This window comes from Carex rostrata, chromosome 15 (genome assembly GCF_964058835.1).
Source record: "Carex rostrata chromosome 15, lpCarRost1.2, whole genome shotgun sequence".
Taxonomy (NCBI): Eukaryota; Viridiplantae; Streptophyta; class Magnoliopsida; order Poales; family Cyperaceae; genus Carex; species Carex rostrata.
The window spans coordinates 9,679,723-9,707,002 of record NC_135932.1 but is presented as its reverse complement, the minus strand read 5'-3'; the positions used below and the strand labels follow the sequence as shown (position 1 = coordinate 9,707,002).

General features: G+C 36.8%; 4 protein-coding genes and 1 pseudogene across 6 annotated transcripts; 2 read left to right on the top strand and 3 right to left on the bottom strand.

The window, feature by feature from the left end:
• Positions 1–2,425: 2,425 nt before the first annotated feature.
• On the top strand, positions 2,426–9,290 carry MGP2 (MALE GAMETOPHYTE DEFECTIVE 2). Its single transcript, XM_078316426.1, has 12 exons — positions 2,426–2,679; positions 3,637–3,930; positions 4,036–4,115; positions 4,486–4,572; positions 4,668–4,745; positions 4,849–4,940; positions 5,475–5,676; positions 5,895–5,985; positions 6,406–6,464; positions 6,559–6,707; positions 8,392–8,473; positions 8,661–9,290. The coding sequence occupies exons 2-12, from the start codon at positions 3,816–3,818 to the stop codon at positions 9,048–9,050; spliced, it is 1,425 nt and encodes a 474-aa protein (XP_078172552.1). The 5' UTR covers positions 2,426–2,679; positions 3,637–3,815; the 3' UTR covers positions 9,051–9,290.
• A 2,217-nt stretch (positions 9,291–11,507) lies between these two features.
• Positions 11,508–16,774, top strand: LOC144566389 (prolycopene isomerase, chloroplastic-like). Of its 2 annotated transcripts, none has more exons than XM_078316406.1 (13): positions 11,508–11,976; positions 12,427–12,633; positions 12,781–12,880; positions 13,174–13,256; positions 13,366–13,422; positions 13,785–13,937; positions 14,020–14,098; positions 14,374–14,522; positions 14,900–15,034; positions 15,152–15,265; positions 15,528–15,638; positions 15,982–16,090; positions 16,279–16,774. In XM_078316406.1, exons 1-13 carry the CDS (start codon positions 11,566–11,568, stop codon positions 16,350–16,352), a joined length of 1,782 nt encoding a protein of 593 aa, XP_078172532.1. In that variant the 5' UTR covers positions 11,508–11,565; the 3' UTR covers positions 16,353–16,774. The 2 variants fall into 2 exon arrangements, with proteins under 2 accessions (XP_078172532.1, XP_078172533.1); XM_078316407.1 differs by having other exon boundaries at positions 13,785–13,941; positions 14,024–14,098.
• A 544-nt stretch (positions 16,775–17,318) lies between these two features.
• LOC144566388 (protein VAC14 homolog pseudogene) lies at positions 17,319–20,174 on the bottom strand (annotated as a pseudogene). Its single transcript, XR_013515178.1, has one exon. The product of XR_013515178.1 is annotated as a protein VAC14 homolog pseudogene (transcript).
• Positions 20,175–21,233: 1,059 nt separating this feature from the next.
• LOC144566390 (transferring glycosyl group transferase) lies at positions 21,234–23,300 on the bottom strand. Its single transcript, XM_078316408.1, has 2 exons — positions 21,975–23,300; positions 21,234–21,630 (listed from the first exon to the last, which is right to left on the bottom strand). Exons 1-2 carry the CDS (start codon positions 23,276–23,278, stop codon positions 21,390–21,392), a joined length of 1,545 nt encoding a protein of 514 aa, XP_078172534.1. The 5' UTR covers positions 23,279–23,300; the 3' UTR covers positions 21,234–21,389.
• Positions 23,301–24,343: 1,043 nt separating this feature from the next.
• On the bottom strand, positions 24,344–26,787 carry LOC144566278 (myosin-binding protein 7-like). Its single transcript, XM_078316268.1, has 4 exons — positions 26,279–26,787; positions 25,351–25,800; positions 24,811–24,869; positions 24,344–24,726 (listed from the first exon to the last, which is right to left on the bottom strand). Exons 1-4 carry the CDS (start codon positions 26,651–26,653, stop codon positions 24,615–24,617), a joined length of 996 nt encoding a protein of 331 aa, XP_078172394.1. The 5' UTR covers positions 26,654–26,787; the 3' UTR covers positions 24,344–24,614.
• Positions 26,788–27,280: the final 493 nt, after the last annotated feature.

Genomic DNA, 27,280 nt, shown 5'->3' with positions numbered 1-27,280 from the left:
TTTGATATCCGTTTACTATCCGTATCCGTATTCGTATCCGCTCATTAAGAAATGGATACGGATATAATATTAGCATTATCTGCTCCGAATCCGCTCCGTTTACACCTCTAAAATCTAGCCTATCAGTTTTCTTCAAATTCAGTATATAACCATAAGATTTTTTTTTTTACTTTGTCACTAGATTAAAAGTTCGTTCTCCAAAAAATCTCCTTTTCCAAAAAGCTCAAACAACTCAAAATTCGACCTCATATTATCGTGCAAATTGGTACATTTTGAGCGTATAGTTGTACACTGACCTCTCCTTTCTTTTAGACTCTCAGATCCCATCTCTCTTGAATTTCTGAGTTCTTCGTTGAGAGAGGTCAGAAAGTTAACCGAGTGCATATCCATATCTCAACTTTTGCGTGACCCACGTGTATGGTGCCTATTCGGGGATAGCGCAGGGGCAGTATTATTTGTGCTTTGAGGTTCGTGCAAAATGTATTTCAACGGTTGAAATTTTTTAGAAAAACACACTCCAAGTTTGAGATATCTCAGAGAATGCAAATTCCACAACTATTTTTCAGAAAAACGCTTGGCCGCTTGGATTTTCACACTTACACTCTCTGATCGGAACAAAAATATAATAAAAGTTCAATTCATTTCAATAGAATAGAGTTGAAAAGAGATGATTTGGAATTGAATTATAGTGGTTAGAATGATTGATTTAGAAAGAAGAATTGAATTGAGAATAAATCAAAATAGTCATAAATTTCATCTTATTTACTATTATGCCATTAAGAGTTTCATGTGCCATTCTTATTACTCTCTCCCTATTTCTTTCTGGTCTGATTGGAATGAGAATATAACAAAATTTCAATTCATTTCAATATTATAGAATTGAAAATAGATGATTTAGAATTGAATTTTGATGATTAAAATGGTTAATTTAAAGAGAAGAATTGATTTGAAAATATATTAAAATAGTCACAAGTTTCTTTTTATTTACGGTGATGCCATTGAAATTTTTTCAGCCCCATTTCATTTCTCTTCGAATCATTTTCGCTTCATTCTCTTTCCCCCTCCGTGTCCACTATGATCCCCTGTCCTGCTCCAAAGTCTAAACCATTCTCCCTCTCCTCTACTTTAGTACTCCTTATTTAGATTCTTCTCCCTTTCATTGTTCTTTCGTCCAAATCTTTCCTCTCACTCCACTCCTTTTGCTCCAACACTAATCACAGTTCGGAGAAGATAAGGTTATAAAAGACTGTTCACGCCAGTAAATCAAATTCTCATCAAATATCTACCTTTCTCCCGTGATTTCTCCACAGGATTTGGCCTTTTAAAATCCCGTTAAATCATTTCTATTCTCTTTTATCTCATCGTTCTGATCACCTGATTGTGAAAGATTTTCTAGTTTGAACGAAAATCCCTCATTTCGATCACAGTGTTCCTCTCCTACGCCTCGTTGCATTTCTCTCTCTCCATTATGCTGTGATCAGAATGGAAGTATCACAAAAATTCAATTCATTTCAGTAGAATAGAGTAGAATAGAATTCAAAAGAGACGAACTGAAATTGAATTTTGGTAATTGAAATGGTTAAATTAAAAAGAAGAATGATTTGAAAATAGTCATAAAGTTCATCTTATTTACAGTGATTTTTCAGTCTCCTTTCCATTCGACTCATCTCTTCCCTGTTTCCTCTCTCAAGCTTTTCCTCTCCACTTCTCTCCTTCATTCTTTTTTTTTGAAAAATTAGCAGCGTCTGCCAAGGTGCTCCCCTCCTTTTCTGCTCAAGATCTCTCTCTCGAGTACTCTTCTAGTACTCTCAACTAGTCTATTGTTTTCCGTTCAAATTTTCTCTCTTCACTGTTCTGTTCCAGCACTCACCTTAGGTTAGAGAAGATAAGAGTATAAGAGACTTTTCACGTCAGCAGATTGAATTCTCATGAAATACCTTCCTTTTTCATGTGATTTAGAGCTCTTGAAATCCCGTCGAATCATTTCTATTTTTTCTCTCTCTGTGTTTCGATCAAATTGAGAATGAATTCTAATTCTTTCTAGTTTGAGAGAAATTTGCTCGTTCCAATCGCACCCTTACTCCTCCGTTCAAACATTTGTCCTTCTTCACTGCTGCTTCGTGCAGATCTTTGTCCCTCCTCACTGCTACTCCGTCTTTTGGATGTATTGAGAATAGCGAGAATAGCTAGCTATTCCGAATAGCGTTGTTCTAATTCATCCAAACGTACTCAATTTATGTTTGGATGCAGGAGAATAGGGCTGTTCTCAGAATAGTAACACTATTCTGAATAGTAGTGCATCCAAACACATCGACTGCTATTCGGAATAGCGCTATTCAGTGCTGTTCTCCTAACCCCACCAAAACATGGAATAGCGATTTCAGCCCAAAAAAAGGTGCAGCGTGAGGAGAGAGAAAGAGTCATCTTCAATTTTTTATTACTTTTATTTAACTGTCTTGAAACGAGAGAGATGAAAAAAAGGAAAGATGGAGGCGATATTGAAACCTAGATCTCCGTTGATCTAGCCGACGATTGAGAATAAGGTTGCCGGTTTTGACCTCTCCACGTCAGGACGAACAGTTAGACATCTCGAATGCCTCCTCTCGTCTCCTCTCTCTCTGGCCGATCCTCCCTTCTCCTCTCTCTGGCCGCTCCTCCCTTTGACGAATCCACAATTTGGTAAAGCTCTCTTCAATTGGGGTTAATTTTGTGTTAATTTGGGGTTTCGTCTAGTAGAAATCTGTTGTTAGCTCTCTTCAATTGGGGTTAATTTTTGTATCAATGTGAGTTCGTTTTGACTTTGTTAGCGAAAATCTTTTTGTTTGTTACAAAAAAATATTCATCGGTGTAGACCTGCGATTAGTTTAAAATGATCTGGATTACTGGTTTTTTATTATTATTTTTTGAAGAAGAAAAGCCCTGAGGCCTATTACTGCTGATATTTTACAAACAATCGCCTGATTCTACCCCTGCAAACGAATACGGATTTAAGTTTGACTAGCAAATAATCCAAATGGCATATCTCCATTAAGGTTGAAAAGAATGTGATCAGTTTTATTCTTGCAAATTCAGTAATAATTAAAAATATAGTTCTGAATTGTTTGTTTTTATTGTTCATGCTAGGTAAACTCAGTTCAGTCTCCTTTCCATTGGCTGGAATTACAATTGTTGTACCAGTATCCTTAGAATATTTGGAAATTTTTCTTATAAATTTTGAATGTTTTCCTACCAGGACATATTTAAATACCCTCTGGGTTATTGAAATATGTGGTAATTACTTGAATGCTTCATATTTCACTAGTTAGATATTTTTAATATATTTTTTTTATCTTCAACAATATACATATTGGATAAAAAGATGCTTTAAATATTTTTTAATTGCTCTTCGATGAATTCCCTATTTTTAATTATGTTGATGTATTAAATTAGCTAAAAAGATGCTTCAAATATTTTCAACAAATAATAATTAAAGATTAGAAGGTAGTTGCACAAAAATTATTACTTTATTAATTCCCTCCAAACTCTATTCCAAAGAGTGCATCCAAACAACTTTTTAGCTATTCCGAATAGCTTTGAGTTAGCGCTATTCTTAAACAGTAGCTATTCTAACTATTCTTAATCTACTATTCTCAACAGTAGCTATTCTAGAGTGCATCCAAACGCATGATCAGAGATGACAAGGGTATAATTGACTTTTCACATCAGAAAAATTGAATTCTGGATTTGGAGAAACCTCTGGTTCCGATCGCAGTGACAAGCTCACTATTCGAAGATCGCTTGGCCGAGGAGTATAATTTCGTACAGTGAGATCGCTGATGCCTAGGGTTCCTCCCGCATCCGGCGGTCGACAATCGACGGTCGTCATTCTCCTCTGCGCCGCGCTTGTCTTCTCCATTTCGGTCCTCTCCATTCAATCCTCTTTTTTCACCCGTGAGTGCTGTTGCATGTAGATTTCAATTGCATTTATTTTCTTTAGCATTTGATCCGTTCACTTGTTGATTTGTTTCTTTTTTTCTAATTTATTTTGGATTTTAGGGGGAGGCAAATCGGATCAGAGGGACAGTGAGGAGATCCGGAATCTTTACGATTTCCAAACTAGCGTCCAGCAATGCGTGGTATTCTGTTGCCATTTGTTTTGTTTTGCATGAAACGATGAATTTGTTAGAAATTGGTCCATCAGGTGTTTTCTATTAAATTCTAATATATGTTCATGTTGTTTAAAATGTAAAACTTACCACCTTTTGTTTCTATTGTTTCAAGCAATTGATAATGTTATTGAGGAGTTAGAATCAATTTCAATTAATTGCACATTTAAGTAGACTCAATATCATCCAAACGAAGGAATGCTAACTTCTTAATATAATAGTTAGAAACATTGAAAAATCAATGAATTGAAAAAGAAATTTTGGAACGAGATTGTGTCTATAAGATACATCTATCATTGGTACATTTATCATAGAGCTAATATTGAAATAATTTTTTAAGGCAAAAAGAGGTCTCGGAATGACTGCTGACATAATTGATCATTGCAATTTGGTACTTCAATTTCCTGAAGGCACCAACAGCACTTGGGTACTATTATCTCTTCTATATTTCAATTTCTCAATATTTCGGGGTTTCTCTTCATACCACTAATTGTTCAATGTTCCTGTTTACAAACTGTGCAGTACAATGCACAGTTCAAAATATTTGAGCCATTAGAGTACAAGTACGATGTTTGTGAGGCTATCCTTCTCTGGGAACAGGTGAGATTTCTCTTTTCTTTCTAATTATTCAAATTTTGATGCTCACAGAATGTGTTTCAAAAGTAGAACGGGGTACTAAAATTGAAACATATGTTATATGCAGTACCGTAACATGACAACGGTCTTAACAAGGGAATACCTAGATGTAAGACCAGATGGATGGTTTGACTATGCTGCAAAAAGAATTGCTCAATTGTAAGTTTATTTTCTCTCTTAAGAATAGCAATGAGCTAGTACTGTATCATACTACCAGGTTTCTTCTATAATGCATTTGAGCTCATTAACACAATTATGTTGCCATACAAATTGGAGGGAATCTCAAAGCAGTGCAGATCCCGCTCGTTCTTGTACATCATACCACATGCCATAGTGGTACGGGGCCTAATTGGTCTAGCATGGTATAGTTAGTAAATGAAATTCCATAAAACATATTTATTTACCTTAATTTAATTATTAAATTAAGAACTAGTTACTAAAACTAACAAACAAGATGAAGTAGTCTGGCACATCTTTGATTCTAGCTGCTACATTTCTTCTGAATGCACACCATAACCATACCGTACCAGTATACTTTAGTAAACCATGCAAACTGCTGCAACAAACAATGGTGTAATAGAGTTTTTTTGTATCAAGATCATAAATATTTACTTGTTATGAGCATGAAATCTTTGGTAGCATTAAATTTTGATATTAACAAAAGTGCCACTTTGGCGCTGATTGATGCAAAAGAGGATCTGACAAGTGCTACAACCGGTCTCTATGTGAAGAGCTACTTCACCCCATTTTACCAGCGAAGGCTCCTTTTCACCCGCGCCAGTTCAGTACATGCGCAGTTGTTGGCAACTCAGGAGATCTTTTGAAAACAGAGTTTGGAAGAGAGATTGATGAACATGATGCTGTTTTTCGGGACAATGAAGCTCCTGTTAACGAGGTACACAAATTCTGAATGGATATAATTTTATATGAATGAAAAATTTGTGGAATGAATTATCTTTTTAGGCTCAAAGACCAACCTGAAATTTTCCCCAAATTATATGTTTTTGAGTATTATACGGTGTCTGGTATTGATTAAAATACCATGCAGCAAATTCTTTGCTTGTTAGTTGGTTATAATTAAGACATGTCAATTTTTTCCCTTTTTTTTTACAGAAATATGCAAAGCATGTGGGGCTCAAAAGGAACTTTCGACTGGTCGTCAGGGGGGGCGCTCGCAACATGGGTGAAATATTGAAGGGATCCTGTAAGCTTAACTTTTTTGTTTTTCCTAGTGCATACTTTCTGGTGGCCGCCCACCACATGATGCTGTTCAAAAGAATTACTTAGGTAATAAATATTGAAAGGCAATGAATTTCATGAATTGGATGAAATTTAATTTGAAGTCCAATAGTCAGACATGCACACTACTTCCTTTATACGCTAGGTACTTTGATCCCAAAAAAAACGAACACTTTTAAAGTAGTAAATGCTGAACACCAAATTTTGGATAAGATTTATGGCCAGTGAGGTTCTATTATTGCATGTCAGTTTTGAAGCACTTTCGGTCCATACCCTTTAAACTAAAGCATTACTCTTTCCCAAGATTGGACAGTAACAAAAGTAGTATCTGAATCTGTGCAATATCTCTATCCAGACTAAGTGAAAAGTCATTCTCTGATTGCAGCTGATGAGGTGCTTGTAATAAAGAGTGTGACCCATAGGGATTTCAACCGAGCGATTAGGGTACAGTTTTCTTAACTTTTGCACTTCAAAATTATGTTAAACATGTATGTAATGTTATATAACATTATAATATGCTATTAGTGCCTTTAAGCAGGAGTTACCAAATCCAATATATTTATTCCAAGGCATAGTACTCAGGAGGGGTGCCAAAGGGACAGGAATGAAATCAATAGAGCTGGCTCTATCCATGTGTGACATCATCGACATGTACGGTTTTACGGTTGACCCTGGCTATACTGAGTGGTATGTATCAGAAAAATTGAATTATCAATTATTAGGATACTTGTGCAAATTGCACCCAGTGGTTTCTGATATATATATATGAGATGGACTTGGGTGAGACGCAGAGCACCACGTGTTTGTACTTCACGCCATATTTTCATTTTGAAAGACCAAACAACCGATCCGAACTGTTAGATGTGATCTCCATATTGAAATGTGCTTGGAGACCAAATTTTACATTTTTTGGAATTTTTTTACTATTTATTAAGCCACTTTGAAAATCTGAAAATCCGGGTGAACAGTAAAAATTTCCGGACCACCGGATCAGCGATTTTCAAAGTGGCTTAATAAATAGTAAAAAAATTTCAAAAAATGTAAAATTTGGTCTCCAAGCACATTTCAATATGGAGATCGTGTTGAGCGGTTCGGATTGGTTGTTTGGATTTTCAAAATGGCTAAAATGTACCATGGAGCACCAAACGCGTATACTCCGCGTCTCACCCAAGTCCATCTATATATATATATATATATATATATAAATTTGACTGCACTTTTGTATAAAGAAATATGTATCCGGTAAATACAAAAGCTCATCTCCTTGGTCAGGTTTTTTCTTCCGGAACCTTAATCAAAACGAAAATCAAGCATATGTAAATGTCTTGTATGAACTGTGTTTGATATGCTTCAGTCTAGTTGTAATGCAAAAGTATACAGATAATTTGGTTATTTGCATAATTTGGTTTTGGTGGTTAGGTGTTTGTTGCAATCAACCTTAAAAAATATATATATATATTTTTTTTTTCTTTCTGTTTTATAAATCCATAAATGTCTTGTATGTTTTGCAAATTTACTATATTATTTTGTGTGTAATTTGCAACAAAAATACTTGTGTATTTTACTTTCATTGGTAAAGTATAATCATTTCTTCAATGGCAGCATAGTTTTGCAATTGCTTGTAAATAACTAGATGTACTGCTCTCTTTGTTGTCCCCTTGCATCATTTCACTTCCTGACTTCCACATTTACTTTGTTCCCTCCAAAGTTACAACTTTCTTATACACCTAAAGTTTTTTTGGGTTCCTTTTTTGATTAATTTCCTGGATGAAATCCTGGTCAGCCAATGCTATAGATTGTATTGTAATTGAAACATTTTGGACAGAAAGGTTTTTTTTTTTTTTTGGGTACATTTAAAAGTATGGAAAGATGGGGACTTGCATCTGAGGTTAATTTTACTGGAGGTTCCTCAACTAAACTTAAATGTTTTCTTTTCGCTCAACTTTGATTTCCCTCGAGAACAATGGACCTGAGTTGGTCTGAGTTGGGTTCCTTCTTTTAGTAAATTCAGATTACAAGTTAAAACTTTATAACAATAAATCTTGTAATTCATCTAGTCATAGGTCTTAACCAGGAAACTGTCTAAACATATCCTTTTTTAAAAGCATATGGTCTTGTGAAAGGTCGAATCAGTTTTGTATTCTCTTGAAATTAAGGAGAAATATATACCTGAAAAAGTGCTATATCAAAATTCATAGTTGTGGGGCAAAAATTAACAAATTCACTGTTTTGTAAATCGGGAATTTTCTTTGTTTGGTGTGCCATTTATTTTCTGATTTCTTGCTTCTAGTAAATACTATGTCAGAATGCAAGGAATCTAATAACATGAGATACGGATAACAAATAAAAACACAAGTTTCTGTTATTTCAGGACGAGATACTTCTCAGAACCTAAAAAGGGACATAATCCTCTGCAAGGACGGGCTTATTACCAACTTCTAGAATGCCTTGGAGTAAGTGCAAGATGTTCTTTTGTTTCATTTTTCATTTGCTACAGGGTGTGTTTTGTGTGTTGGTCAATTGAGGTGAAAGAAGGAGGGGGGAAGGCCTCTTAATCTTACCCCTTAATCTTCTTTTCGGTAATTCAATGTATCTGTAAAGCTGTATATGTATCTGTAAAGGTCTCCCATTTTTCACTAGGTAATTCGGATACGCTCTCCCATGAGATCCAAGAGAAAAGAAGACTGGTCAAACATCCCAACCAAAGAAGCAATCAAAAGAGCACATGCCACTGCATTTCGTCTTAAGAGAAGGCAACTTGGCCAACCAAGAGAAATCACTCCCTTTAGCAATTGCAAGGTCTGGGGTACTGTGAGGCAGGACTATGGACCTGTTTCGGGATCTAATGACATGACTGACACCCGCCGTAACTCAAACTATAGCAAGTGGGAGTTGCTTCCAATTACTAGTCTACGAAAGGAGGCGCAAGAGCATTATGCGCAAATGGATCGTGTCTCACAATATAAGATGGATGGGAATAAGCTAGATGATCTTGTATGTGTGAAGCATGAGCTAACTTCTAATTCATAGAGGTGCTGAATTCTGAGTTAAGAGTTTGATTTTGAGGCTTTTTTTTTTTAATGGATTTTCTTAGCTTGTTTATGTACAAGTTTGATTAGTTGATTTTTTTGATACACAGCACTTATTTAGGATATAAAACCTTGTTTCATAGTTGGAGTTGGTTTGGCTTCTCTCTATGTGGACCAAGTTTCAGTTCCTTGTCATTTTTGGCTTGACTAACTATGGTTCTATTCTCTTATTAATTTATAATTCATGGTCGTTTGCTTAGGTTTTATATTTAGTTGGCTAACAGAACTCTTATCCACATGAGGCTAAATTAAATGAAAATTTTCATATTCATTTTTAAATTATATATTAATTGCAAGATCGTATCAACAATACAGAGTGGGTCAAAGTGCTAGTGGAATTAAAGTGAATATTTGAATGTACGATGTAAATATTTAATACCAATCTATGATTTTGGTATAATTCCGTATATTCTTCAAAAACATTTGTCACCTCGATCAAACTTTAAAATATTTCTCAAATCAATTCGAAATTACTCTAAATAAAAATAAATTTATAACTATGTTGTTAGAACGCCCATAACGTTACAAATCTTAATCATTTGTTATATGTATAATGTGAATTAAATCTATAATGTTAACTTTTTATTTCAAAAAATCGCAATCATAAAACTAAATAATTATGACCTTTTATTTATATCACGACGGCTCTTGACCGCAAGTGATGACCAAAATTCCATTCGAACAAATAATCCTACCAATACATATATTCTCTTATTAAGAAAAAGAAATAGGATCGGGCCTCTAATGTATATTATATATTTTTATTTGAGTAAAAAAATAATAATTAAAGCTAAAGATCTGATCATGATTTTTTTTTATATATATCTAAGTGGGACATTGACAATACTAATATTTTGTTTATTTATCAAAATGAAATGAGATGTTATTACATTCCTAATTTTGATTTCACGCGTGCTTAGATAAGATACAACTTTAAAACATGACCATGAATGATCTTTTCACATATCAATATGTGAGAAATGTTGTTTCCATCTCTAATTTTGCGGTGATTAGCTACAATTGTACAAATGGAGCAAAGTTGAGACTGTTATATGCTCATTAAAGAATTAAGTAAATATAACTCTAAAATTTATCGAATTGATTTTAAACTAGACGAATTTTAATCGTTGAAACTTATTTACTTCCGAAGTGATATATGTACATGCAAAATTTTGAAATTTATTTAGTATAAAGTCAAGCGGTAAAAAATTAATGAAAAATAAATGTATTAAAATAAGTTGTAAATCTTCATTTTTTTACACATATAAAATAGTATATTTTTTTTACATTTTGACTTTATACTAATAAATTTGATTTTTTTGAAATTTTGTATGTACACACATCATTAAATTTAACGGTTTAGATTTATTTAGTTTGAAGTACGATACATTTTGGAGTTAACACAACTTTGCTCGTACTAATTTTTTGCAAACGGTCCGGTCCAGTCCACGGGTCCGCATGGTTCGAGTTAGATGGTCCAAATTTAGAGAAGATGACCCAAATCCGTGCTAAGGACCATGGTCTAGACCCATACAGGTTGGTCCGGTCTGGTTTGGTTGTTCAACGGGTTAGACCATGGGTTTAGCACAATTTTGACCACAGGTTAGGACGGTTTTGCAACGGTTTTGACCATGAGTTAGCACGATTTTGCATGGTCCAGTCCGAGTTTAGTCCGGTTATGGTTCAGTTCGGTCCACGAGTTTAGAACCGTCCAAATTAGTCCAGATTTAGTAGAAAAAAAAACACCAAAAACCTTGCTAAGACCCTCTTTATCCTTGGTCCGGACCGGTCTGAATTTTAACCACAGATCGAATCAGTACGGATCAGTTCTATAGTTGGTCCGATCCGGTTCTGAACCGGCCAGTTTTTCCAAAACACTAGCTCGTACCAAAGTATGGAAAATCCCAAAGAACTCAAGTCGGGTCAAGAAATGAACCCATTAAAGGAAGCGGTATCGGATCCGCTTTCGCCTCTAGAGTCTGGTGACTGTTGAGGCCGTTTCTGCTCAGGTACCTGAGGTACAATTTAAAGAAACGAACGGTCCAGATTAATTCCATCCAGAACCAACTTCCTATTTTGACTGTAGGGGTGTGCTTTGAGATTTGTGCCAAGATTAAACAACGGTCCCGATCTTTCTCTTGCACCTCAGGTACCTGAGTGCGTATCCTCTGAGATATCTCAACTTTTGCGTGACCGACGTGTCCGGTGCCTATTCGGGGTTGATGTAGGGGTCAGTATTATGTGTGCTTTGAGATTCGTGTAGAACGTATTTAAACGGTTGAGATTTTTCATAAAGTCACGCAAAGTTTGAGATATCTCAGAGGATACGAATTCCAGGTGATACGGAGTCTGGTGACTGTTCTCTCATTCTCTGTCACTGGCCTCCTCCCAAATCGAGAACAGCTAACTAAACCATTTGAATTCTCCTTTCCTTTCCTTTCCTTTCCTTTCCTTTCATGGCAGGTACAGGTACAGGTACAGCGCTAAAATTAGGCTTAAACTCTCAACAGTTACCAGCTTCCTCTCTCTTCCCTCATCAAAACTGCTCCTTCCTCGTCGCCACAACCAACTTCTCCCTTAGTAGAAGTAGAAGCTTCCAAAATCACAACCCTAAGGCTCTTCTCAGTACCGATAACAAAACAGAGAGAAGAGATGCGGTTGCGGTGAGAGAAGGACACAAGTACGATGCTATAGTGATTGGGTCGGGTATAGGCGGTCTTGTGGCGGCGACTCAGTTGGCTGTCAAAGGAGCTAGAGTTTTGGTACTGGAGAAGTACGTGATACCGGGAGGAAGCTCGGGATATTATACTAGAGATGGATTCAAGTTTGATGTTGGTTCTTCTGTCATGTTTGGGTTTAGTGACAAGGTAATTAGATTTTCAAAGTTTCTGTTTCATTGTTACTTGAGAGATGAGGTTAAGCATGGTTAAATTAAATAAGCTTTTCAATTTGAAAGTTTAGTGCTTTCCTGTTGATCAGAGCTTATACTATTGTACCGTGATTGAAAAGCTCAGCTCAGAATTGATGCTTTTCATGCTTTATATTGATATGAGCTTTATGTGAGCTCATTGACCAACTTCAAATTATTTGAGGAATGTTTCAAGCAACTGTTTTAAGTCAAGTTTCAAATAATGCATCTTTCTGCCACACCTTTTTCTATTTTAGTATCCATTGCTTTTTCATTAAATGGTAGATATTTTATTACTTAACTCGCAAAAGATTAGAATGGGTACTTAATTCAGTGAAAGTTGTGTCAAATGACTACTCTTTAAATTGGTTTAGAGAAATTATCTTTTATGTTTTGAATATGTGATCAGGGCAACCTTAATCTGATTACACAAGCGTTGGCAGCAGTGGGTCACAAGATGGAAGTGATACCCGATCCTTCTACAGTACACTTCCACCTACCAAATCAATTATCAGTCCGTGTACATAGAGAATATGACAATTTCATTTCAGAACTAATTAGCAAGTTTCCTCATGAAAAGCAAGGGATCCTCCAGTTCTATGGAGATTGTTGGAAGGTATATGATTTGTTGTTTTTTACTAATTTAAATTTTTGAAGAAAAAAATGTTTGTACTGTAGGTCTGTCAGCTTGTCTGCCTGTGAATTTGATTTTTTTTTTTGGTTGCTGTATTGTTAACTAATTTTATTAACTATTTTTTCGTAGATTTTCAACTCATTAAATGCATTGGAGCTGAAGTCACTTGAGGAGCCTCTGTATCTATTTGGACAGTTCTTCAAGAAACCTCTGGAATGCTTGACTCTAGGTGAAACATGCAATCAGGGTTTCCAATTTCATCTTCCACTCATAGTAATGTTAATAGCCTAAGAAGTGTTAATCTATGCCTCAATTGTGCATTTAGTCCCACTTAAATCCAGTTTTGTGTCCGTTGCCAATTATGAAGTCAAATACTAGAAAAATCGAGACATCTAAAACACAAAATCTAGTACTAGCTGGTGCATACCAATTCATGCTTGTCTGAGATCTATATATTAGTGCTCCTGTACTATATATTAGTAATTTGCTGTCTTTTCACTCGGATTTTTTTTCTTATCTCAGCATATTATTTGCCGCAAAATGCCGGTGCCATTGCTCGAAAATATATTAAGGATCCAGAATTATTGTCTTTCATAGATGCTGAGGTGTGAACATTTTGTGAGTTTCACATATGTACAACTTTTTAGTAAATTTCTGTTTGACTGATATTTTAACTATATTTTTGTATTCACTACTTAAATTTGTACCTTGTAGTGTTTCATTGTGAGCACGGTTAATGCTTTGCAAACACCCATGATTAACGCAAGCATGGTGAGTTGCTTCTTCTCAATTACTATATTCAATTGGGCATATATAGATAGATATTAGTCTTCGCCATCCCTGTAAAATCCTCAAAATCACACTTCCCTTTCTACCTTTTCAAATTGTAACCAAAGATGCCCTCATTTGACCTTCATTCATGTAGTCAAACATGGAGGGAAAAGTTTGGGTACTTCTTTTGTGAAAAAAGGAAATAGGGATTTCATGCCTGCAGTGCATATGTAATGAAAAGATATTTCAGAAATCCTGTAAAAATTGTGGGACTGTATGTGATTATTCTGATTTTTCTGGGGTACATGTGGAGTTGCCCTTTACCAAGTTACTGGTACAAATTTCTTCATTCTATATGACAGGTTTTATGTGATAGACACTTTGGTGGGATCAACTATCCAGTTGGCGGTGTTGGTGGAATTGCAGAGGCTTTGGCAAATGGCTTGGTCAATATGGGAAGTGAGATAAAATACAAGGCGAATGTTACTAATATAATTCTTGAGGACGGGAAAGCTGTGAGTTTATAGGTTATTATCAATTGTCATGCTACACAAATAATTACAAGGTTTTAATGGAATTTACCGCATCCTGTAACAGGTAGGAGTAAGGCTTTCTAGTGGAAAAGAATTCTTTGCTGGGAAGGTGATATCAAATGCCACTAGATGGGATACATTTGGTACTGCTTTAGTTGGCACTGGTCGAGATTTAGTAGTATTGTTTTTGCACCGGCAGATTGTTGTTCAGTTTAATGCTTATTATAATTCATAATAGATGTGGTCATTGCTGAATTGACGATTATTAGGTGTAGTACAAGGATATGCGTAGAACGAGAATGAATTAAACCTGCAACCCAAATGAGAGATATAGCGTTCTTATTTTCACACCTAATACAATAAATTCTTGTACTATTGAGTGGTTACTAATCTTGAATTTGGTCCTAAATTTAATTAGGGAAACTCCTTAAAAAGGAAGAACTTCCTGAGGAGGAGAAAAACTTTCAAAAGAGATATTTAAAGGCTCCATCGTTTCTGTCAATTCACATGGGTGTGAAAGCATCTGTTTTGCCTCCTGACACTGACTGTCACCATTTTATACTCGAGGTAGTTTTTGTTTATTAATGTGACAAAATCTGGGATTATTTATCTTGTCCCAACCTCTCAATTTGCATTTGTACCAGTGTCAGCATAACACTAATTATCCTGATCCTGACTAATTTGAATGTACCTGCTAGGTTTAGCATTTGGTCTTTAATGGTTTTCTCTGAACATAACAACAACAACAAAAACAACCAAGCCTTTAGTCCCAAACAATTTGGGGTAGGCTAGAAATGAAACCCAATCGTAGTCACAAAGTCAAGGTAGATAGTAATAAAATTATAATGTTTTAAAAAAATATTTAAATCCTGATTGAGCATTGATCATAGCCCCAACCTAGTGCACATAGTTAGAGCTAATTTATATTTCTTTTCGATGCATAGGATAGTTGGGCTAACTTGGAAAAGCCATATGGAAGCATTTTTTTAAGCATACCGACTGTTCTTGATCCATCTCTGGCCCCAGAAGGACATCATATACTTCACATCTTCACAACTTCAGGAATTGAAGATTGGGAGGTGAACAATCCCTGAAAGCTTAGTAATCTCAATATGTAGAAAGCTGAATTGTACCTGCTGAGCTAACATTCTACTTTTTGGATTTCCAATATTTCTCTGTCTTCATACTTCGGTTAGGGGCTTGGCAGGAGGGACTATGAGCATAAGAAGGAAACTGTGGCAAATGAAATTATACAAAGGCTAGAGGACAAACTTTTTCCAGGACTTCAAAGCTCTATTGTGCTGAAAGAGGTTTGAGCATTTATATAAAATTTCATGTCTTGGAAGTGTTGCTAGCTAAATTTTTTTGGCTTATTTGAGGCTAATTAAGAGCTCGGAGGGTGATTAAGATATCAAATTTGTGGTCAAATAAATCCAGAAGTACCCAAATTTTATATCACCATAGTTTAGTTTTTTTTTTTTTTTAGCTAAAGTTGGTAAAATGCTATGTACATTGTTAGCAAGTGGTTACAATTTAGGTTGCGTAATTATCTAATTTCATTTTGTGTTTCAGGTAGGAACACCAAAGACACACAGGAGATTTCTTGCTAGGGATAATGGCACCTATGGGCCTATGCCACGTGGCACACCCAAGGGCTTGCTAGCGATGCCTTTTAACACCACTGTAAGTTCTTTGCCCACCTTTCATCAAGGTTACTAAAATTTTGTAAGATTATCCTATCAACTATTTGATTTGAATAAATTAGCTTTTGGAATGATTCAAATGCTGGATTTGTGTTGTACAGATAACTCCAAATTTGCAATTAAGCACAAGAAGCCTCAATTCTGGTTAACTCATCTCATGATTAAATATTAAATTGGCCTTAGAAAAATTCAACCTCAAAGGAGGCAGTAGAAAGTAGCACATAAACTGAAAATGAACAAAAAGATCTAAAATTGATTGTCTTGAAATCAAATTAGGAAGTCTTGGTTTAAGGATAGATTGAAATTGCCGATTTGGATTGCAGGCTATAGATGGTCTCTACTGTGTAGGCGATAGCTGCTTTCCAGGACAAGGTGTCATAGCCGTAGCCTTTTCAGGTGTGATGTGTGCTCATAGAGTTGCTGCTGATATCGGTATTTGCATCCTTTCTAGCTGCTTTGTGTATAGTTGTTACTTGGTTTTCCGTCTAAAATAAAATAATCAATGGCCTAATTAATTGTTTGGACCTCAGAAAGTGCTTTTTGTTTGGCTGTTATCTCATTTTGTTAGTAAACTAACTAATCCTGTTATCAGCATGATTTATAGTGTTGTAAAATTTTAGGGCTTGAGAAGAGATCTCCAGTACTAGATGCTGCTCTTCTGAGGTTGCTTGGTTGGTTGAGGTCCATGGCCTGACTAAAATGCGAGCTGTAGCCTTGATATTTCAGGTCGGGATTCTGAGGACTCCTCACTTGGAACTAACTAGTGTCAATACAAGTTGCATCTGCCACATAGAAGTATGAGTTTTGTGGATCTAGAGGAGAGAAGCAGACAACATAACTTTGTAATTAAGCAATTAATCAAATTTTGTAGTCTCGAGCTTCTTTTCTGCAATGTAATAGTTGTACAGTCCTGCAAATATTATATTACAGGGAACCTTTTGTTTTAATTTATAATTATCTTTTGAGGGGGTGGGGAGGTACAGTGTACAGTTGAGATGAAATATTGCAAAAGTTCCTATTGCTTACCAATTTACACCTGCCCAAGTCTCTTGTGTGCAAGTGAGCATGCATGTATCCTTGGCTTTCTATATCATTATGAACCATTTCTAACTCTCATTTCATCTCTTGATCGAATACTAGAACTGATGTGAACCAAAATCGTTTTGGATTTGGGTATGTTAGTGGAGGTTTGACTTAATTTGTAATCCACAGTACTGGAAAGACGGCTCCAAACATATTAGCCACTTTTAGTTTCATGCATTCTTATTGCATGGGGTAACAAGATTCATGGTGCCTTTTGTTTTGCATTCTGGATAAATTTATTGGTGGTAATTTTTTGAATGGAAATTGTATTCAATTGGATGACTACAGGAAAAAATCAAGTCACACAATCATCATAAGGTGTGTCTTCCCTATCTTACTATTTCTGTATGCTTCCTTCCTGATTAGCTTGTGCAAAGTATATCTAATACATTTTATCAAGGCCAAAACCTGAATGCATTTAAGGTAGCTATAAAACCAATTCTGTTGAAAACAATTAGTACGTAATTAAAGAGAAGCAGCTTGGTGATGGACTGGTAGTTAACTTCAATAGTTCATTGAAAAAAAAAAATAGTACAACAATGTTTTCTAAAAAATGTGGCAAGTGTTAACTAAATGATGCTGTCTAAGAGAATTTGACTGTATAGTAAATTACAATTTTGACTGGGCGAGTCATATAGACAGCAAATGTAAAAAAAGTGTGGAACAGAATAATTCCTGTAGGGTACATAGTCTTTGAAAAAGAGTGAACTTTGTGTCACCAGTTTCCACTGTACAATTAAAAATTACATTATACCAGGATGTCGTGAGTTCGGGGCACTGTGGGGCCCATATGCTTCTGGTCTTAGTACATCCTCTGTAGATGTCACCTCAATTGGATCTGGTTTTGGTACATAGGTGTTGGTCAGGTACTTCATCATTGTGAACTCCCGAACTGCTTCCTGAGCAGATGGCCTTGATGATTTCAGTCCAGAATCAAGGTCATCAGTAAGTGACAGCTTCGATTTGGCAAACTGATGCTGTTGCTGCTGTTTTTGCACAAACTGGTCTAGCTGGGCCTGGAAATTGATTGAGTGGTAAATAGAAGCCATGTCTTGTCTGGGGTTACAGCTGTCGTCTTCAGTTCTTATGGGTATACTATTATGGGCTGGGGATGGCTGGGCCATAGCATCTGACAAACGAGACATGGGGACCGTCTTCAGCCGGGTCCGCAAGATCTTGAATGCCAACCTTTGCTTGGATACAAAGCCTTCATCTGAAGTTTTTGAATATAGGTCGGGAGTCTGAGGAAGCAACATTAAAAGACCATAGAGACACTTCACAAGCCATGTATGCTTTTCAGGCTCAAGAAGCTGCAAACGTAGGTAAGAGAACATAGGGGTTTCAAGGAGCCGAACAAGCTTGTCAAGGTGAACCAAGAATCTTTTGTCTATGTCCTCCTCCTTCAATGATTGTATAACACAATTTGCGAGATAGTATGCCTGAGCAAGAAAGCAGAGTGTTATAGTCGCCATGGTGGAGTGACACCAAGAAGGGTACAAGGACAAAAACAATTCTTTGCCAGATGAGTTCACCAAAGCCTGTCTTAGTGTCGCTCTAAGCCCAGACAGTTCAGCTGATGTCACTAGAATCAAATTCAGAACCTGAATCATAGTGTCAGCAAAGCCGAGGTCACTTTCTTTCCCAAGTATAGCTGAAAACTCGCAATATACCCTTTCAGCTCCTAGAAGCTTACAAAGCCGCTGTACTATCAAAGGACCCCTCTTTTCCAAGAGGTAGTTGTTGGCTTTGAAGTTACAGAGTAGATGGGTCAAAAGATCTGTGAAATGGCGAGTCTCTTGGGCTACGCAAGCATGCACTTCTAGTACCAATAATACAAGCTCTTCTAAAGGATCCGAGAGTGAACTCAGAAGTGAAATAAAGATGTCGTCCATGTGGATTATAATCTCATTCTGATATTTTAGAACAAGATTTTGAATCCAGCGCATTGCTTCTATCCTAGTTGGCCCATGATAGCTATTTAATTCTCTCCTTGATATTTGAAGAACTTTCCCAACATCAAATCCTTCTGATGGATCAGGTTTCAGTTTGCGGAGCTCTTTATTTGTCTCACATGCAATTGCTCGTATTTTCTCTTCCTTGTCAGATATGCAAGGTAATATGGCCCCCACAATATCGGCATAATGAGCCACCAGCTGGTCACCACCAAGGTTAACAAACTCATTGACCCATATAACAGCTGTTAAGCGAGTGAATTCATCAGTAGATCCACAGCGTCTGACCAATATTTCAGCCATGCGACCATAATCTACATTTGGAGGGTTAGGACTTACCGGGGAGTTCTTAATCTCGTAGAGAAATTCAGAGAGAGCAGCATCAGCCTGCTGCCTTATTTCAAGGCTAGAATCACTCAACATGTTGAATAAACCATCGAGAAAATCGGGGAGGAAACCAATCATGGCAATATCTGGAACACTATCCAGAACAGTGATCCATCCCACCAAGAATTGCCGCACGTAAGGATTGAGTACATTCATCCTCTCTTTCAATAGAGGTACAAATTCTTCTATGCTGAAAGCATCACTCTCGGTGACGATATCCTTAATAAGCCTATCTAAGAGATGGGCAGCACTCTGTACATTTGCATCAGAATCTGCACTGAGCTTGCAGAGGGCATCAAATATTCTATTAAAAAAGACAATGAACTCCCCTCTCACAACCTTGGCAATGTTATAAAGAGCTTCACATGCATAGTACCGGACTCTGCTATCATGGTCCAGAAAGGAGTTGACTACAGGTGGAATAATGTTCTCGAGGTGATCAGACATGAAGTATTTCAGATCAAGGTGGGGACCAGCTTCAGTCGTCAGACCAACTGTCACTGCCGCCAGTCCAATTAATCCACCCTTTCTGTTATGTACCTGAGCAGAATAGGTGAAGTCGTCAGTCAGCATTTTAATAAGAGCTGCTATCTTGTCATGATCCCCTGATGCTGCCAACTTCTTCGTGATGCCTTCTATCTCAAGTGCCGCATTTTTCCTTTTCTCGTAAAGCTTATCTGAAAGGCCCCTTTGCACAGAAGTGGGAACAATAGTTGATGCCACAATCGCCATGGCGATGTAATATGATTTCTACCTGCTTCTATCAAGGATCAAAACATCAGTTTGCCTCCTGATTTTCTTCTCAATAATTGGAATATACAGCTTTCTCCTTGTCTCGAGAGATTGGAATAGAAAACCCTAGCTCTCGATCGAGCGAGCGAGTAGAGAAAGAAACCTAGCTAGCTCCTTGAAAAAGAGAAATGAGAAAAATAGAGAGAGGAAGAGAAAACGGGACCATCCGTCTTTTTCTAGTTTGTGTATATTTAGAATTCTAGTTTGCATATTTAGACTTCAGAGTATGGTTGGAAAAGCCTCAAGATGGAAGGAACTCCTGAGTATAATTGGAAGAGCCTCAAAATGAACTTTTATTTGAATTGTAGTTGTTGGTCCTTTTGGTTTGCATCTTCTTTTAGGATATCATATATCATAAATATTTTTATTCTAATTTTGATGATTTTTGTTCATTCTCATTTTTCTTTTTTCCCAGTTCATGATGTATTATCAAACGATTTATAAATAATTTTCAAATGTTTGTTAATTAACCTTCAATTGTGTCCAAATTTTCAAATATATACCTTTAAATGGTTCTGAAGGAAGTGTTCACAATCACATAATGATTCAATAATATATTCTGAAAGAACATGATTGTGAAGCATTAACTCAGTAGCTATGGCTGGAGAAATTTTTTGTTCCTGATGTGGCTTGTTTTATGTTCTTTCGTTGCATCTTAATTTGGAGGGTAACAAGTTGTACTTTTTGAAGGTCATGAGAGGTTAAAAGCTCAAACATTAAAAAAAATGTACTTGTAGATCAAATTCAAACAGTCACTATGTAATATGCATTATGAATCAAATTCGAAATGTACTCCCACTATGAATTAATATCTCCATTTTCAAAGTTCAAACAGTTAATTTACACTGTTCAACATGATCTCCACATCAAAATGTACTTGTAGCTCAAATTTTACACTTTTTTCTTTTTTCTTTTTTTAGATAAATAAAAAAATCACTTCATATTCTAAACCATTCAGAAATAATGATTTTCTACCTATCTGAAAAAAAAATAGTAAGAGAATTCTAAAAAAAACATAAAATTTAATATGAAGATCATCTTGAACGGCTCAACTCAATTGTTTAGACTGTAAAAGCAAATATATTAATTCATAGTAAGGACCACAATGTAATATGCATATTACCATGTCCTCACTCTATCTAACCAAACAAGATTTATTTATTTTAAAAAAAAGTCCTTCCCTTCCTCTAACCTCTTTTCCACACATAATTAATTATACAATAACCAACTTTAATTTATGTTTGGCCAAAATTTCTAGCTGTGGTGAATAGTTAGCAAGACTTGAAAACCTTCGAGAACTCCAGACTAATGATGAATTAGTTTAATCAGGCAAAGACCGCAATATTTAATCAGATAGAAAATAATTCGAAAGGGCGACATATCGATTATATATCTTATAAATCTTGAAGATACTTGTATTGCCAAATGGGCACTATAAAATAAAACAGAAGTTCAATTGCTATCCCGATTTCTGATGAGGGAAAAAAAAAATCAATTTCAGACCTTTGTTCAAAATCTCACAAAGCAAATTTGAAACCACCCGTACTAGAATCAGCAGCTGATTCCCAAAAGGTCAATTTTTTTTGCTTGGCAGCCTTCTCTTGGGCTTCTAGCTTGAGTAGATTGATCAAGCCAGGATACTTGACATCAATGGCATTCTTGAATTTATCATGTAGGTTAACCCGATCATTAGTTCCTGAGACAAGCACACTTGCATTGGGTTTATTTAGGAAGTCCAAAACGTTCAACAAATTTCTCCTGTGATAGGAAAAAAAAAAGATTCATATCAGTTCTCTGTTAACTTGAATTCTCATGTCAGAAGCTGAAAATTCCAGCTAGCAGGTACTAGTAAAAGTACTGGAGACAATACAAGAAATCTGGTTACACTGAAACTACACAATACAAACCAGCAATAACAAGTTTCAGTCCAGCACTTACTGGTAAACCAGGAACCAACCCAATACCAAAATGCAGCAAAACACAAGAAATGGGACTACAAGATCACTTTTACCTAATACCATAATCTGACTATTAGCAACAAATTTTTCTAGTTAGACTTGAATGTACCCATGTTGAAAGGCAAACCACATAAAGAATTGTACCTGCTCACATAGTTCTGAGTAATAGCAATCGACTCCTCCAAGTTAATCACCAAGTGCCACCATCCATTTGGTACAAATATTACCTCCCCTTCTCTACATACACATTCAACTGGTCTCTTCTCCCAGTCCCTGCACGACCCATAGAAGTTCATAAACCACTCCATTATGGAAACTGGGCATGCCACTTCAGCACCATCCGGGCTGGGATGCACCCCAGGTGGGACCACTTCAGGTGGAAACAGGATCCATTTCTTTGACCCCTTAATGACAGCATTCCAAGCTGAAGTTGAATTCGGGTCAACATGAAATGATGAACCCGAACCGGCTGGGCCCATTATGATCCACCTGTAATCAGGTCTATCTTGCCCCAAAACTGAGAATAAATCTTCTCTGAAATAATCAGGAACATCATAATCCAAACCTAATTGTGTGACTTCATCAGTGAATTTTGGGTCGAAAAGGTATAGAGGTCTTTCTTCCTGAACTAAATCTGAGTATTGGAAGTATCTTTCTAGCGGCATTTTGACAGGCCCAACAGCAAACTCAGTCCCTGAACAAGTCTCTAAAAGGTACCCACGTGTCCATTTCTTCAATGCTGGCCATGTGTCAATGCAACCTTCTAGAAGCACTGGCTTGTTTGGTTCCTCAAAGCAGGATATAAATTCTTCGACTGAAATGCCCCTTCTTCTTTGAATGTTATCTCTTTTGAGCCATTCAGGTTTGAATTCCATGTTGGCACATAGATAGCTCTGGAAGAGGTAGTCTGAGTAGAAATTTGTAATCTTCAGTGATTTGGGTACCAGAGGTGGTTTACCAGTAAGCGAGTTGACGTAAGTATACTTCCACGAGTGGACGAATGAGAATTGTCCTTCAAATTTTGAAAGTACCAGGGACCTCCATAGAGGATCATGGGACGAGAACACGTAAGTCGACTTGCTGGCAGTTGAAAACACCGCAAGGTCGGTTGCATCAAGGAGAGATAGAATGTCATGTAAGAGGTCATCAGGGAGGCAGTAAAGGGCACCGAGACCGGTATCTCGCAAATTGGTTTTTGAGGTGGGACCCAGGAGAAGGTTGCCTAGAGGCTGTATGGGGAAATGCGTGAGAGAAAAAGAGGTGGTTTGTTTGAGATTGAACGCAAAGTTGGAGTCTTGGTCCTGCTCTTGTGAGGATTCAGGGGTTTTAGGTTTCTTTTTCTTCTTCATTTTCATTTTGGGTTTGGTAAGTTTTAGCTTGGTGACAGCGAGAAAGCCACGAGGCATTTGTGTTGACAGGGAAGTCGCTGCAAGTGCCAAGCCCTTCATAAAGAAAGAAAAGGGAGGGGAGAGGTATCTCAACTTTTGCGTATCCTCTGAGATATCTCAATTTTTGCGTGATCGACGTGTCCGGTGCCTATGTAGGGGGTCAGTATTATGTTTTCTTTAAGATTCGTGCAGAACCTATTTAAACGGTTGAGATTTTCCATAAAGTCACGCAAAGTTTGAGATATCTGAGAGGATACGAATTCGGAAAACAGTGGGAGGAGGAAGGAAACGAATCAGGGGGCTTAGAAATGAAAGACTGATTAGTTTCGTTTAGGGTTACAGCGAGTAGGCCAGAAGCCCAGAAGCCCAGAAGAGAAATGGAAAGAATGGTAACAAAGCCCAGAAGGAAGGAAACAGGGGCCTATTAAAGCCCACTTATCTATGGACGGACATTGTCCCATCCCACCATAATTTGCCTTCTCTTGCTTGAATTAGACGACTTGGGTATCTTTATCTGGATCCATATCCTCCCAGGTACCTGACTCAACAAAATTGAAACGGACGGCCCAGATTTAATATCAGCTGGTGCCTGTTCGGGATGACAGAGGGGACAGTATTATTTGTGCTTTGAGATTCGTGCCACGTTAAAAATTTCAATCTTGGGCCGTCCAATTTAATTGTACTCAGTCAGGTAACCTGAGGGGATGTGAATTCATCATATCTTTACTGAGGTGGCAAGTTTGCCAGTTGGTGTTGGCTTTAACAGTTTAACTGGATTATCAAGAGTCAAGACCTTGGGTCTCTCTCAAATAGAAGATCTTGTCTCAGTCAGATTCAGATCATATCAATTTGGCGGGGTCACATTTTTGCGTCAGAAGTTTTATACACAGTTTGAGGCCGGGTCAGTTGAAAAATCAGGTCAAACTACGATGATTCACATTCAGGTCAGAATATGTTCCTCAGAGTCAGAGGATTTAGTTCAGATATATGAACTGTTAGAAATCCTCGTTAGCATAAATATACATAGAGATAAACAAAGACAAACATGACCAACTATAAAGAGAAAGACTAAGCACCCATGAGTTCTCTCTATTGTCATGTCTAGGCTCAGTACACAGAGAATTACAAGATTAAATTCTTCTAAAATAGATTAGTTTTCATAGTTCAGATACACCCGACGCTGTAATGTATCCAAAGATATTTGAACAGAATTTACACCAACCATTCAAAAGAAGGAAACAAATGGGATAGAAAATAGTGACAAAGCAGAACACGAATAATACCAAGAAGCTAGATCACTAGAATAGCAATCAACAAATAAAACACTTTACTTTCAAGTGATACATCAAAAGATAAACACACACTGGCTCCAGCATTGACATCGATGTGCTTCAAACTAAAGACCCTTTGGCTCTCTTAAGCAAAGACTTTTTCTTTGCCTTGTGGAAGGTAGCATATGTAGGAGCACTAACAACCCTACATTTTTCGCTGTTTGACCAAAAGTGTACCTGATATTTTCAACAGAAAGTACCAATTGAGCAAAAGTTTGACAGCACAACTCAAACAATGTATTCCAAGATGTTTAAACATACCTAATTCGCACAGGTTTCTTTCTGGTGAAAAACGTGGATTTGATCCATCGGAAAGAGCACTGGGTAATAATATCAGAAAAATATTAGTATTTTTAGTGAAAGAACGTGAGACATTGCTTACATAAAGCAAAATTTACGAGATTAGCTTTTGCAATTACACAACACCACAAGTACCTGTACCAAATAACTCCCACATTTCTTTAGAAAAAACTGACTTGACTACCACAACTATTTTCATATCAACTCATACAATTTTTGCTAACTTGAACACAAACTACTAAATAGAGTTAGCCCAATAAAGACAGAAAATAATAATTATTTGGGGTGCCATTGTCAATATTTAACTGAAAGCACCTCCATAGCCACTCTAATCTAACAATTAGATGTTTGGTAAATGTCTTGTGGTAACTGCAAATATGAAAATGTTGTGGACAAGTCATAGGTGTTATGTGCAAATAAATCTTGTTGATGCCTTTATATAATGTTTAATGCTTAAAGCAGTGAATTGTGAATATATAACAAGTAAATATAAAAAACCACCTTCAAGATAGGTAAAATTGAGAACCTCTTGAAGAAGTTACCCCGCTTAACAACCCTTTTCTTTTGTGGGGCTGCTTCCTCGTATAACTTTTGCTTAATCTCCTTCAATATAACTCCCTTCTCTCTCTTCACTTCCATAGAATCCATTACTTCCCTCATAGATTCTCTCTCTTTCTCCAGTACATTCACTCTCTCGCATAGCTTTCGGATCTCCTCTTCCTCCACAGCCACCACAAAACCAGATTTACTATCCATAGGATCTTCATAGTTTGGTATTGATGTACCGTGCACAGTGTCTATGATACATGCACGGTCAGTGATGTCATCAAATTCATAATTGTCAAAATCGAGTCGAGATCCAGAGCTAGAGCTTAACAAATGTCTAATCTGATTTGGAGAATTTGGAGATTGTTTGACAACCCGTTTCTCCATTATTGTTGCGTCATCCAACTGTAATATAATATGGAAAATTGTATGGAGAAAACAAATAATTAAATTAAAGTGCTTCTCTGTCTTTATTTGTAAACAGAAAGAAATTGAAGTATGCAACAATTCCAACTTCCAAAATGTGAAAAAAAATCTTTAATTTCAATACCATACATGGTTTATTCTTAATTCTTCTTATGTATTTCTATCATAAGTTGGCTGTTTGTTATATGAATCTAATTATGAGAATATTGAGGCTAATATGATGTTTTCCATGTCTAAGTAATAGTCATGAACTATTAGAGATCCAAGTCATGATTGAACTGCCCGGTTATAAACCAATCAGCTATACAACAGATGAAAAAAGCAATTATAAATATTGAACCATTTCTGATATAATGTGACAATGCAGCATCATAAGCAATGGATCTGATAATCCTGGAAAGACAATTGCTAAGGAATCAAGTAACTAACCAGGAACTTGACTAATTGATTCACTAACCGTGTCATTCACCCATTGTGGCATATCATCAAACACCTTCTTACAATCCTCAACCTCATTTGACAGCGACATAATAGTTTCCTCTCTCTCCACCAAAACCTCGTCCAAAGCCTCTATCTCAAAACGATAGCGAGCAATTTGCTCCTCGGCAAACCGCCTGAACTGCCTCGACTCCAGCATTGCGTCAGATTTCTCGCGCTGGAGGCGCCGAATCATCTCCATCGACTCAGCCGCGGCGGTGGCAGCGGCGGCGCGCTCAGCATCGAGCTCTGCCAGTAATTGGTCGATTCTTCGTCGGTGGTCGGAGCAGCAGCGGCATGGGGTGGGCTGAGATGACACGTGGCAAGGCGCGAAGTGGGGCTCATTGTCTGACATGAAGGGGTTTTGACTTTTGAGAAGGTTAGGCGGGAGAGTTCAGAATTTAGAAGGAACAGAAAAAAAAAAAAAAAAAAAGGGGGCGGAGTCTGTTGTGGGGTTTGTGGTGTCGTTGGTGGTTGTGCGCAGGAATTGAGTTGCTTGGGGAGTGAAATGCAAGTCAAGACAAAATGAGAGAGAAGGGTAGGAAGGGGAATCCGCATCACCCCAGGTACCTGAGGTGCAAGTGGTGAATCTTAACCGTTCATTTTACTTGGCACGAATCTCAAAGCAGATCCCCTACAGCCTCAACTAGGGGTGAAAACGGATCGAATACGGATCGGATAGTGATAAAACCATATTCGTATCCGTTTTTATTTTCCGAATACGGATACGAATCGGATATTAATCGGATACGAATACGGATCGGATATTAATCGGATACGAATACGAATTGAATATTAGTCGAATACAAATACGAATATGGATATAAATCGAATTTCTAATTCGGATATAAATTTTACAACAAGATTGTATAACATCAGTGTAGTGAATTAAAATTTTTAATTGTAAAACAACAAGTATCCACATTTGAAATCAGAACAAAACTAATTAACTAATGTGTTATTTAATAAAAGTAAAATGACC

Coding starts and splice junctions, on each gene's coding strand:
- MGP2 (XM_078316426.1), top strand. CDS start 3,816: ATGCCTAGGGTTCCTCCCGCATCCGGCGGTCGACAATCGACGGTCGTC. Junction 4,573..4,667: donor AAGGCACCAACAGCACTTGG/GTACTATTATCT, acceptor CAAACTGTGCAG/TACAATGCACAGTTCAAAAT. Junction 4,746..4,848: donor CTATCCTTCTCTGGGAACAG/GTGAGATTTCTC, acceptor TGTTATATGCAG/TACCGTAACATGACAACGGT.
- LOC144566389 (XM_078316406.1), top strand. CDS start 11,566: ATGGCAGGTACAGGTACAGGTACAGCGCTAAAATTAGGCTTAAACTCT. Junction 13,257..13,365: donor TGTCTTTCATAGATGCTGAG/GTGTGAACATTT, acceptor TGTACCTTGTAG/TGTTTCATTGTGAGCACGGT. Junction 14,523..14,899: donor GTCACCATTTTATACTCGAG/GTAGTTTTTGTT, acceptor TTCGATGCATAG/GATAGTTGGGCTAACTTGGA.
- LOC144566390 (XM_078316408.1), bottom strand. CDS start 23,278: ATGAAGGGCTTGGCACTTGCAGCGACTTCCCTGTCAACACAAATGCCT. Junction 21,631..21,974: donor ACTCAGAACTATGTGAGCAG/GTACAATTCTTT, acceptor TTCCTATCACAG/GAGAAATTTGTTGAACGTTT.
- LOC144566278 (XM_078316268.1), bottom strand. CDS start 26,653: ATGTCAGACAATGAGCCCCACTTCGCGCCTTGCCACGTGTCATCTCAG. Junction 25,801..26,278: donor CACAATGGGTGAATGACACG/GTTAGTGAATCA, acceptor ATTATATTACAG/TTGGATGACGCAACAATAAT. Junction 24,727..24,810: donor AAGAAACCTGTGCGAATTAG/GTATGTTTAAAC, acceptor TGAAAATATCAG/GTACACTTTTGGTCAAACAG.